The 12,615-nt window shown below is 37.7% G+C and overlaps 1 protein-coding gene across 2 annotated transcripts in view; it reads left to right on the top strand.

Moving 5' to 3' along the window:
• Positions 1-12,615, top strand: part of Cnbd1 (cyclic nucleotide binding domain containing 1) — a 400,564-nt gene that overhangs the window by 229,327 nt on the left and 158,622 nt on the right. For both annotated transcript variants that reach the window (XM_040741326.1, XM_040741322.1), the window contains one exon: positions 3,306-3,451. In XM_040741326.1, the coding sequence (XP_040597260.1) occupies positions 3,306-3,451 (146 nt within the window). The remainder of the gene's footprint in view (positions 1-3,305; positions 3,452-12,615) is intronic.

Below are 12,615 nucleotides of genomic sequence, written 5' to 3'. Positions count from 1 at the left end.
AAACTCACAGTAGTTTTGACACCATGCATAGATCTGTGCAAACCTAGGGCAGACGAAAATCCATGTGTGTCTATTGTGTGTGTATGTGTATGAGAGAGAGAGAATGGAGGGGGGTGAGAAGAGGGAGAAAGAGAAGAGGTAGAGAAAGACACACACACACACACAGAGAGAGAGAGAGAGAGAGAGAGAGAGAGAGAGAGAGAGAGAGAGAGAGAGAGAGAGAGAGAGAGAGATTGCTTTCATTGTCCCTGGGTTAGGCATTGAACAGCCATGAAGCTAAGCACATACTTGAATACTTGCATGATTTTGTATCCACTAGGTGAGCATACACATTATTTATATGTTCATATTGAATGCTTTAAATTTTTTACCATTTAATAAGCCATGCTTCTGTATGTCTGTTTAGTTGTTGCTGGTTAAAACTCAGGCATATGGTCAAAGGGGGTATGGAAATTAGTAAATGCCTAGATACAACAGGAATTGATTGTTTGATAGTTCTGGTGTCCACAAAATGTTGTCTCTTTAGCTACCAACTATTGATATGTGGTATTTTTCCTAACCCATTTTCATCCTTTCACTAAAAGACAACTAAAATTTTCATTCAAGATTACATCTCAACGTTGTGACTCCTAGGTATACAACCTTCTCTCCACTGAGATCCAGTTTAGTAATTTCTGGTCCACTAATATCAAAAGCACTTTTCTTCTTACACATGCATAATGGTGGGAACAGGGAAAGGCAACCTATCATTAACAGCCTAATCAGGAAAATAATGAGATAGAATCACATTGAAGGGATTAGTCATGAAAACAATGCTGATTTATTTCCATGAGCTGATTTATTGAACCATTGCCCTAACAGTATTAACAGTTTTTTTTTTTTTGTTTTTTGGTTTTTTTTGGTTTTACGAGACAGGCTTTTTCTGTATTGTTTTGGAGGCTGTCAGTCCAGCCCGGCCTCGAACTCACAGAGATCCTCCTGCCTCTGCCTCCCAAGTGCTGGGATTAAAGACCTGTACCACCACCGCCCGGCTGTTTTTTTTTTTTTTCAATAAGGGGAAAGGGGATCCTGGGATAAAGCACACATTTTGTCTTTACTATGTATGAAATTTCCTCTCATCTCTTATGCTAGTGAGTAAATGTAACTAGGGCACTGGAGAAGTTGTTCTGTTTGAAGGTGAGGATTAGTGTGTTATGATTTGAAAGTTCAATGACTTACAGTTTTACTAGGTTATAATACTTGATATTTTAGCAAAAACATCCTTTAACTATTCAAAAGTATCTCTCTATTTCTAGCATCACCTACTTGCCAGTGACCAAAGCAATGGCTCTGCTACAGACATTGCTTTTACAACTGTTGATTCATCTCACTTTCACCATTCTCAGCTTTCCCCAAAGGCTGCTGGATCAATAACTTAGATGGAAAGGCAGAACTTTTCATTAGACCTTTGCCATAGGGTGAGACACCTTTATTTAACCATGCAGACTTAATGGACCTTTTATATCCAAGTCTTTTTCACTTTCAGCTCCTTCTTGCTAAGTAGGCACACGGAAGCACTTGCTTTTTGTAACTGTGCTTCATATTTCTGTCTTCTCTCTCTTCCCTTCCACTTAGGTTTGCAAATTGGTCCACTTCTCTGTGTTAATGATCCATTGCGTCAAGCTATCAATACTAAACACATTAAATATAATGTTCTGTGAAGTAAATTTTCTAAGCACCTGGTTCATGTTATATCTTATTATAGATGAATAATAAATGTTTCCACACAGACATATCTCCTTTATGATCACTAAGTTAATGACATATTTAAATTTATTTTTACATATATTTATTTTGTGTATTGAAGGATATGGCTGGCCACATGTTGGAACCAGAGGACAAATTGCAAGAGTTGATTTTCTTTTCCTACTTTGTGGGGCCAGGGATAGAACTCAGGTCCTCAGGCTTGACAGAAAGAACACTTTATCTCCTGAGCCATCGCATTGATTCCAATGATATATACCCTACACTTTAAATATTATATTGCTAGATTTCTGATACAAATTATTACAGCATCTTAGGTACACATTTTAAAATGATATATACTTAATAGGGAGATACTTTCTAAAGATAGTTCTCAAGGCTGGCCATTAGCTATTGTTTTTGGATGTGTTGGATAAAAGTTGCAACAGAAAGACAATTTATATCATCATCCAAGTGTAAAGATATAAGTCCAAAAGCATATGCATTAATTACTTTTCTCTTGTTGTGAATCAGCACCATGAACAAGGCAATACATAAAAGAAAATTAATTATGGGGTGTATGGATCCAGAGGGTTAGAGTTGATGATGACACAGTGAAGTCACAGTGGCAGAAATGTCTGAGCTCTTACTTCTCACACTGTAAGTTTGGAGGTAGGGAGTGCACATTTGGGGTTGCCAGGAGGCTTTTACAACCCCAACCCTACTCACAGTGACATATAACTTCTGGTCATCCTTCCACAAACAGCCACTGAAGAGTGATCAAGTATTCAAATGCTTGAGCCTATGGGGATTTTTTCATCCAAACTACTATAGAACAGGAGGTCTTAGTGGAATTGTTACTGGCAGAACCCATCATGTGTCATGGGCACCATAAGTTACATTTCTGGAACTAAACTAATTTTTCATATTGATCTTAAAAGTTACTTGAAAACACTGAATACTCTTTGGTTGAATGTACAATAATTATGTTATCAGAACTCAGTATAACATGAACTTCTTACATTAATTATAGTGCTGCATTTACTCAATTTAATGACTAATAAATAATTTAATGATTAAATAAGACCAGATGTGTTTGCACATGCCTGTAAACTTAGTGCTTAGGATGCTGAGGTATGATGATCATGAATTCCAAATAAATAAACACATCAATACATGCACAATATAAAATTGCATATATATCATCTCATTTAAATCATAAATCATTAAGTGTTAAGCTATAGTTTCATTTTTACCCAACTTTAATAATGCATAAATGTTAAAGATCAAGTATAAAAAGTAGGAATTAAAGTAAATCTTCATTAGTTAATATTTAAAAATAGTCTTTATTGCTAATAAATGATATGGTCTTTATAATTAAGTTTTTATCAAAGTTTAAGGAATCATGGCATATTTTAATATTGGAAAGCGAGTAAATGCTGAAAATTGATTAATAAGTCAAATGAATTCTTGAAACAACTCTAAATAAAAATAAAATGAAAGCACCGTCAGTTTAAAGATTTTATTTTATTTATATATTTTGCTGTGCTCTCTGAATTTATAATCTCTCTTTCTTTTATAAGGCCAATTCACAGAACAATCCTTGAACACAACATTGTGTGGAGTATGCTGAAGAAAATTCCAGAGTTAGCCTCTCAGCTCAGTGATAAACATCTGAAAATCCTCAGTAGGAAAGTCTTTTCTGAGACCTGGATCAAAGGAAGCAAAGGTACTTGACTAATGTGGGGCATGTAGCAGATGAAATACATACAACAATGTCAAAGGGACTATTGTTAAAAACTTCTAATTTCACTTGACATGCAAAAAACACATTATCTACATGTAGTCCACTTTTAAGGAATGTTATTTAGGTAACATTCACATTTAAGAAAGATTTATAGCATATCCTTATGTAATTGCACTTTGAATAAACATCCAAATTACTCATAGTACCCCCTGAGAAACAATGGGCTTAATTCCCTAGGCTTCAGGCTTATTAGGTATGGGATAGGGCCTAAATATATTTACAATAATCTATTGACGACAGCAATGTGAGGTATAAATATAGTAGCAATCCAGTTCTGTGTTTCAGAGTTGAATACTCACTGGTCAAAGTGTTTGGCTGCCTAGTACAGATAGAGCTCTAGATATTGGGAAATGACTCAGTAGACATAATGTTCAACTTTAGCCTCTGGACAATGGCTATATGAGCTACTTCATTATAAATTCATCAGAATCTTTGAAGGGAAGGCATGTAAGACATATCCTTTGAATCATGAAAATTCCTCTTTTACTCCTTACAGAAGCAAAATGATAGGTAGCATTATTGCTTACAGGTGAGGGTCCCGAAGGCATCACTATATCATGCAGAGGAGTCCTACTTGCACATGAATTTTAAACACACTTCAGCCCAGCACTGAACTTGTCCTCTGTTTTTATCACGGTTTGTGGAAAATAGTTGATCAGGAACCCTACATTTAACACTGAATTGGAATCATAGAGCCTCATGACTTTTGAAAAGATTTATATATTTTGAGAGTTTTGCCCCAGTGGTTTTATATCATAATTGGGCCCATTAATTGGAGTCAAGTGACAGAAGATAAATCAAAAGAGTTTTGTCACAATTAAAATGATTTTGAAGAGGGAAAGAGAACAAATATTCACTATTGCTTTGCAATTAGCTTGAGGATAGTAATTAAAAACATTTTGTTTTATAAGCTCTGAAATGTATTTCTAATGGGAAAAAATATTGGAACAATCTAAATGCCCTTCAATAAAAGATCGACAATCAAGTCACTGGCTGTAAAGAACGTGTTTGTATGTTCATGTATATGTATATATACATATATATATACATATATGTATAGACAAAAGATAATAAAACTATAATAGTGGGAACTTACAAATATCTATAAAATTGTAAATGTATGAACATGCACACACACACACACACGTGTATGGATGGGATAATTGTCCCTCAATAAATTGAGTCATATGAACTGTAATTAGATATTTATATTTTTCAAATTGAAAGGAAGCATGTTATTTTGATGTCATAATGATACTGCAGTTGTTAATAATAAACTAAGTTTTAGTTGATTACATGGTATACAGAATTTCAACATGCATGTTCTAGTCCTTTAAAAATTTATAATCCTGTGTTTTTCTTCACCTACCCATATCCAGATCCTTTAGAGTTTTTAAGACATGTAGTTCTAGCAGCTCAGATGTTTCCCTATCAAAGTGCCAGTTCATTAGATACACAACCATTGTAGTTCTCTTTGTTCATCCACCTTAAGAAAAAAGCCGATCTAGGTGTCTGCTCTCTCCCTTTGCTTTATTCATGTGTGTGCTTCTCATCCTCCATCTGCTGTGATTTAGTGTTCCCCCATGCAGCCCCTCATCCCCAGGCTGCTGATTTTCAATCTGCCACAGAGGCTCACTTCTCTAGTGTGATTCTGCACAGCTGTTTTGCCTTCTGCTCTTTTTATATGGCCATTATGTGTTGAGCTGCATTATTTAAGGAAATTTCCTAAATTTACCATTAACCTTATAGCCTCTTATACATTTAGTTCCTACAAACAAACTATTAATGAGCATGCAATATTAAGACTTAAGTAAATGAAACATAAATGTTTTAAGTACCCATGGAATCAAGCATGTTATCTTATTATTTACTACACAATTACTATATTTAAAGATCATTCATATTAACAGCATTAAAATAACTGAAAATAAGGGACAGGAGATGGCAGTCATTACAAGTCATGCATTAGGTATTGATCTGCAATCTTGTTGCAGACCAGAGATAAATTGCATGATGTTATCACATGACCCTCCACAGAGGCAGTGAGAAACTGTTGCCTAGGGATTTTTTTGCGGTGTAGTGTGTTGTTAAGCTATCATGCAGATGGGATAGGAGTGTTGGATGAATTTTTTACATGATATATTTTTTGAATTTCTGGGACCTTATTGTAAGTTATGAAGCATTTGTAATAATAAATACTTTAAATATTTCTCTATGAAACTAAAATTGAGGGATTCTCTTATATTACTAATTCCAACAGTAATAGAATATACTATTTGGGAACAGGTTTAATTGAAGAACTGTTGAGGTACCCGTGTAACAAGCAAGTCCAAGTTATCAGGAAAAAAACACAAGAAGTCCAGCTGGTTGTACTAACAGAATGCATGTGCTGCCTTTATTGCCAGGAGAGAGAGAGAGAGTCTTTATTGTAAGTGCTGAGAGGTCTCTCTCTTTTAGGAGAGAGCAGCCTTATATAAAGGCTTACAGCACAGTGGAAAAACCCCAGGTGGAGGAGAGCATGTTTTCCTCCGGGTAGATGTTGATGAAAGAGGGTCAAGGCCCGGGTAGTATGCCAGGACTAGAAAACAGGATGCACCTATGACTATCAGCTGACAAACAACTCACAGACCCTGTGGGGGCTAGGCCTCAACATCTCCCCCATTTTTATTTTTTTGAAATTTGTTTGAACTGTTTGATACTCTATAGAATCCTCCATACAGATATTTTTTTGGCTCTTAGGCCATGTTGTAGGCTTTTGTTATTTCTACTGAGTGGCTCTGAGGATTCAAATCATCAACCTTTCCTGTTAACACATTGACTGGCTCTGAGGATTCAAATCGTCAACCTTTCCTGTTAAGACATTGACTGGCTGGATTCTCCTTTTGGCTATATCCAAAGCAATTTAGGTATCTTTTTAACTATCTCCAAAGCAACATAAGTATCCTTTTTATCATATCCAAGGCAATTTAAGCAGTTCACATTCACACATTCACAATAACATTTCATACACACCCATGTGGCCATACCATACATTTGGAACATACATACTACCTTTTAGTCATCCTTTATCCCTAGGTCATGATTAGTTTGTTGAAATGAAACTTCCTTAATTGAAATATCTGTGACAGAACAACTCCAGCCAATCCTTGAATTAAAACAAAAGGTTGAAAAAGTCGTGTGTCCCCTCATCATCCCTCTATTTGAGAAGTTCTGAGTTACACTCAGGGGCTACAGCCATACCCAATCCTTGTAAAAAAGTTTTTAGAGATGACTCACAAAATTGACCTTAAATTTGTATCAATAATCAACCCTGTATAAATGTAAACATACATATATAAACAATATTTGGGAATGTGGGTGTTGTTCTTTCCAAACTACTTCTTGCTATTAAGGGGTGTTGAAATAGCAGGGCAATAATGACAAAAAAATCCAGAAACCTGTTGAAATCCTTGCTTTTGTCGCCTGCAAGGCTGCATCATCTCAGCTGTTTTAGATGTTGGATCACCTGGGCCAATGCTTCAGGTGGTCTTGCTTTATCAAACCATACTAGTCTGGAAGGAACCCACAGCTTTTAATTTTTTGTGGAAACAAAAGCAGAAATTCTTTTCCTAAGTAACCTGTCCTTATATTTAAATTTATAGATAATTTTTTTTTTGGTTTTACGAGACAGGGTTTCCCTGTATTGTTTTGGAGGCTGTCGGTCCAGCCCGGCCTCAAGCTCACAGAGATCTGCCTGCCTCTGCCTCCCAAGTATGGGATTAAAGGCATGTGCCACCACTGCCCAGCCTTATATTTAAATTTAGAAGTCAAAGCATTTTCAAAATAAATGAGTTGGATTAATTTAGCAGCATTGATAATCAAATGTCTTTTAGCAGTTTTTGTTCCTTTCTTCACAATTAAACAATTTAAAGACAACACAACAACACACAGTATCCAAACTCCCCGTGTGTTACTTTTACTGTGTATTCTTTTAATTAATACCAGTACCTCATTTACAAACTGTTACCAATTTTTTTGGTTTTATTTTATTTTATTGTTTTTGAATATTCATTCATGTTTTATTCTAAGAATTTTTATAATTTTTATTAAAATTTAAAAAAATATTTAAAAATGTTGTACATTCTATTTTTTTATTTTTTTTTCCAGTTTAAATTTAGATAAGAAACAAGGTTGCTTCACAAGTCAGTTCCAGGGCCCTCTCCCTTTCCCTCCCCTCCTCCCGTGCCCTCCCCCCAACCCCCCCCCCCCGTTACCCCTCATTCCCCCAGGGAGGGTGAGGCCCTTCATGGGGGTGTCCATAGTCTGTCATTTCATATAGGGCAGGGCCTAGACCCTTCCCCAAGAGTTCAGGGTGAGAGTGCACCTCACGTTGTTCTATGGGAGTCCAAAGTCCGTGTGTATACTTGGGATGAGTACTGATCTTCTGCCCAAGGCTCAATAGATTACCTAGGCCTCCTCACTGACACCCAGATTCAGGGGATCTTGATCAGTCCCATGCTGGATTCCCGGGCTGATGCCTGGGATTCAAGAGTTAACCTTTGACTGGTCAGCTGTTTCTGGGGGTTAAACCAGCCCAGTCTTAATCACTTTGATCATCAGTCCTCCCTCTCTGTTACTGGCTTTCTTGAGTTCAGCTCAGTACTTAACCGAGGGAGTCTGCCTCTTCTTCGATCAGCCACTCAATGAAGTTTCTGTTTCCCAGACTGTCTGGCCATAGGATTGTAGGTTGGCACTCCCCAGATCTGTCTAAAATCCATATATCAGAGAGTACATGCCATGTTTCTCTTTTTTTGTGACTTGGTTACCTCACTCAGGATGGTTTCTTCTAGTGTCATCCATTTGCCTGCGAATCTCATGATTCCATTGTTTTTTTCTGCTGAATAGTACTCCATTGTGTAAATGTACCACATTTTCTCTATCCACTCTTCGGTTGAGGGACATCTAGGTTGCTTCCAAGTTCTGGCTATTACAAATAAAGCTGCTATGAACATAGTGGAACAGACATCTTTGTTGTATGACTGGGCATCTTTTGGATATATGCCTAAGAGTGGAGTTGCTGGGTCTTGTGGTAGGTTTATTCCCATTTTTCTGAGGAATCTCCATACTGATTTCCAAAGTGGCTGAACCAGTTGGCACTCCCACCAGCAATGGAGGAGTGTCCCACTTTCACCACATTCTCTCCAGCATAAATTATCATTGCTGTTTTTGATTTTAGCCATTCTGACAGGAGTGAGATGGTATCTCAGAGTTGTTTTGATTTGCATTTCCCGGATGGCTAAGGATGTTGAGCACTTTCTCAAGTGCCTCTCAGCCATTTTAGACTCCTCTATTGAAAACTCTCTATTTAGTTCTGCAGCCCACTTTTTAATTGGGTCCTTTGATGTTTTGGAGACTTGCTTCTTGATTTCTTTGTAAATTTTGGAGATCAACCCTCTGTCAGATGTGGGGTTAGTGAATATTTTTTCCCATTCTGCGGGCTGCCTTTTTGTCTTGCAGACTGTGTCCTTTCCCTTACAGAAGCTTCTCAGTTTCAGTAGGTCCCATTTATTAATTGTTGATCTCACTGTCTGTGCTACTGGTGTTATGTTCAGGAAGCTGTCTCCTGTACCAATTCGTTCAAGGGTACCACCCACTTTCTCTTCTAAGAGGTTCAGTGTGGCTGGATTTATGTTGAGGTCTTTGATCCATTTGGACTTAAGTTTTGTGCATGGCGATAAACATGGATCGATCCGCATTCTTCTACATGCCAGTCTCCAATTAGGCCAGCACCATTGTTGAAGATGCTTTCTTTATTCCATTGTATATTTTTAGCTTCTTTGTCAAAGATCAGATGTTCGTACGTGTGTGGGTTAATACCCGGATTTTCAATTCGATTCCATTGGTCTGCCTGTCTATTTTTGTGCCAATACCAAGCTGTTTTCAGGACTATAGCTCTATAATAGAGCTTGAGGTCAGGTATGGTGATGCCTCCGGACATTGCCTTGTTGAACAGGGTTGTTTTGGCTATCCTGGGTCTTTTGTTTTTCCATACAAAATTGATTATTGTTCTTTCAAGGTCTGTGAAGAATTGTGCTGTGATTTTAATGGGGATTGCATTGAATCTGTAGATTGCTTTTGGCAGGATTGACATTTTTACTACATTGATCCTACCTATCCAAGAGCATGGGAGATCTTTCCATTTTCTGAGGGCTTCTTTAATTTCTTTCTTTAAAGATTCAAAGTTCTTATGATACAGGTCTTTCACTTGTTTGGTTAGCGTTACCCCAAGGTATTTTATGTTGTTTGTGGCAATTGTAAAGGGTGATGTTTCTCTGATTTCTCTTTCAGCCCTTTTATCATCTGTATATAGTAGGGCTACTGATTTTCTTGAGTTGATCTTGTAGCCTGCCACTTTGCTGAAGGTGTTAATCAGCTGTAAGAGTTCCCTGGTAGAGTTCTTTGGGTCATTGGTGTAAGCTATCATATCGTCTGCAAACAGTGAAAGTTTGACCTCTTCCTTCCCAATTTGTATCCCCTTGATCCCCCTTTGTTGTCGTATGGCAATAGCTAGAACTTCAAGTACCATGTTGAAAAGGTATGGAGAGAGTGGACAGCCTTGTTTTGTTCCTGATTTTAGAGGAATTGCATTGAGTTTCTGTCCATTTAGTTTGATGTTGGCTGTTGGTTTACTGTATATGGCTTTTATTATGTTTAAGTATGTCCCTGTTATCCCAGATCTCTCCAAGACCTTTATCATGAAGGGGTGTTGGATTTTGTCAAAGGCTTTTTCAGCATCTAGTGAGATGATCATGTGATTTTTGTTTTTCAGCTTGTTTATATGGTGGATTACGTTGATTGATTTTTGCATGTTGAACCATCCCTGCATCTCTGGGATGAAACCTACTTGATCATGGTGAATGATTGTTTTGATGTGTTCTTGGCTCTGATTTGCCAGTATTTTATTGAGTATTTTTGCATCAATGTTCATGAGGGATGTTGGTCTGAAGTTCTCTTTCTTAGTTGTATCTTTGTGTGGCTTGGGGATCAAGGTTATTGAGGCCTCATAGAAAGAGTTTCGAAAAGACCCTTCTGCTTCTATTGTGTGGAACACTTTGAGAAGAATTGGTATAAGCTGTTCTTTGAATTTGTGGTAGAATTCTGCACTGAGGCCATCTGTCCCTGGGCTTTTTTGGTTGGGAGACTTTTGATGACAGCTTCTATTTCCATAGGGGTTATAGGTCTATTTAAATTGCTTATCTGTTCTTGATTTAGTTTTGGCAAATGATAGCTGTCCAGGAAGTCATCCATTTCCTTTAAATTTTTGAATTTTGTGGAGTACAGGTTTTCCAATTTTTAATTCACCCATTTTCAATCCATCCTCCAACTGAGGATTATCTCTCAGGCTAAAGCCTTAAGATTTACTCAATCCACCCTCCAACTGAGGGCGATCTCTCAGGTTCCCCTGTCTTTTCCGACCTTGATGTCAGGAAAAGGCCTGGAGATTTAACCTGGTACCCCTAATTTGGTAACCTCATAACTTTACTTGCTGGCCAGCCTTTGAGGGTGATCTCTCAGTTACCTTTTACTTTCCTGACCTAAGTGGATCAGGCTAAAGGCTGGAGATCAATTCAATACACCCTAAAACTGAGGGCATTTTCTCAGTTTCCCCTTACTTTCCCGACCTAAGTGGATCGGGCAAGGCTGGAGAATAATTCAACATACCTTCTCCTTAGAAGGTGATCTTTCAAGCGAAAGCCTGGAGATTTGACCATTCAATTTTACTGTTAGAAGTTGAGGTACCCTTTTTCAAATTTTTTCTTTCTCCAGTCTCTCCTTTCCTGAGTCTTCTTTCTGACCAATCATTCTCAGTCTTTCCAAGTCTCTCTGGATCTTAGTGGAACCTCCAATTGAGGCGCCTGTGCCACAAGCAAGTCCAAGTTATCAGGAAAAGAAAGACAAGACGTCCAGTTATTTGTACTAAGAGAATGCATGTGCTGCCTTTATTGCCAGGAGAGAGAGAGAGAGAGAGAGAGAGAGAGAGAGTCTTTATTGCAAGTGCTGAGAGTTCTCTCTCTTATAGGAGGGAGCAGGTTAATATAAAGGCTTACAGTGGAAAAACCCCAGGTGGAAGAGAGCATGTTTTCCTCCTGCTAGATGTTGATGTCAGAGTGCCAAGGCCGGGGCATTAAGCCAGGACTAGAAAACAGGATGCACCTATGGCTATCAGCTGACAAACAACTCAGAGACCCTGTGGGGACTAGGCCCCAACAGAACTGAAAGAGTTATATATTAAAAACAACAAACAATTTTGAAAGTGATATTTAATTATCTAAGTAAATGGAAATTCACCTAATAGTCATACTTTAAGAGACTGATACTACTATAACTAAGTTAGCATATAGATCTAGCACAATAACTGGTACAAGCAGTAGATATCTTTTTTTACAAATTGATAAACTAGTTTTAAAGTTCATATGGAAACGTAGTCCATTCAGAGAAGTTTAACATTACAGAAATTAGGGAATGAACCAGATGGCCCATATGTCGTGACCACCTCGACCAGCAAGGAAGCCGCAACTCGGGAACTCTTCTCCAAGCAGTTTATTCAGGAACCTTGAAACAGTCTTCTTCCCCTTGGGGAAAGCCAGCCCACAGCTTATATGGCCTAGACATAGCCAACCCCAGCACGCCACTTGGCGACAACAGATAGGTCCACATACGAGGAAGCAAGCCTGATATCCAGCCTTGACCAAATAAGGATTTGTTTATCACAGAGAGTACTTGCTATCGGGCTAGCAGAAGGTGGAAGCCAGCACCATCTTAAGGGTGCGGCACTTCGCAGCTCTCTATACCCATACAATCTATTTTAGAAGTCACTACAATATCTTTAGCATCATAACTATACTATCAGTGTATAGGCAGATATGTTGATCAATATAATAATGTTAAGTCCATAAATAGTACCTTAACTTTATAGTTTATTTTCAGATCATATTTTAAAGATAGTCCAGTGGTCAAAAGAAGAGTGATCAAGGGATCTTGCTTGGTCAACTATATCCATATATTAAACAATAATGTATATATAAGTGCTAGGTCAAAATTGTTCA

Source organism: Mesocricetus auratus, unplaced genomic scaffold, assembly GCF_017639785.1.
Source record: "Mesocricetus auratus isolate SY011 unplaced genomic scaffold, BCM_Maur_2.0 Super-Scaffold_6730, whole genome shotgun sequence".
NCBI classification, from domain to species: domain Eukaryota; kingdom Metazoa; phylum Chordata; class Mammalia; order Rodentia; family Cricetidae; genus Mesocricetus; species Mesocricetus auratus.
Note: the sequence above shows the minus strand (reverse complement) of the source record. Positions and strands in the feature narration are given on the sequence as shown.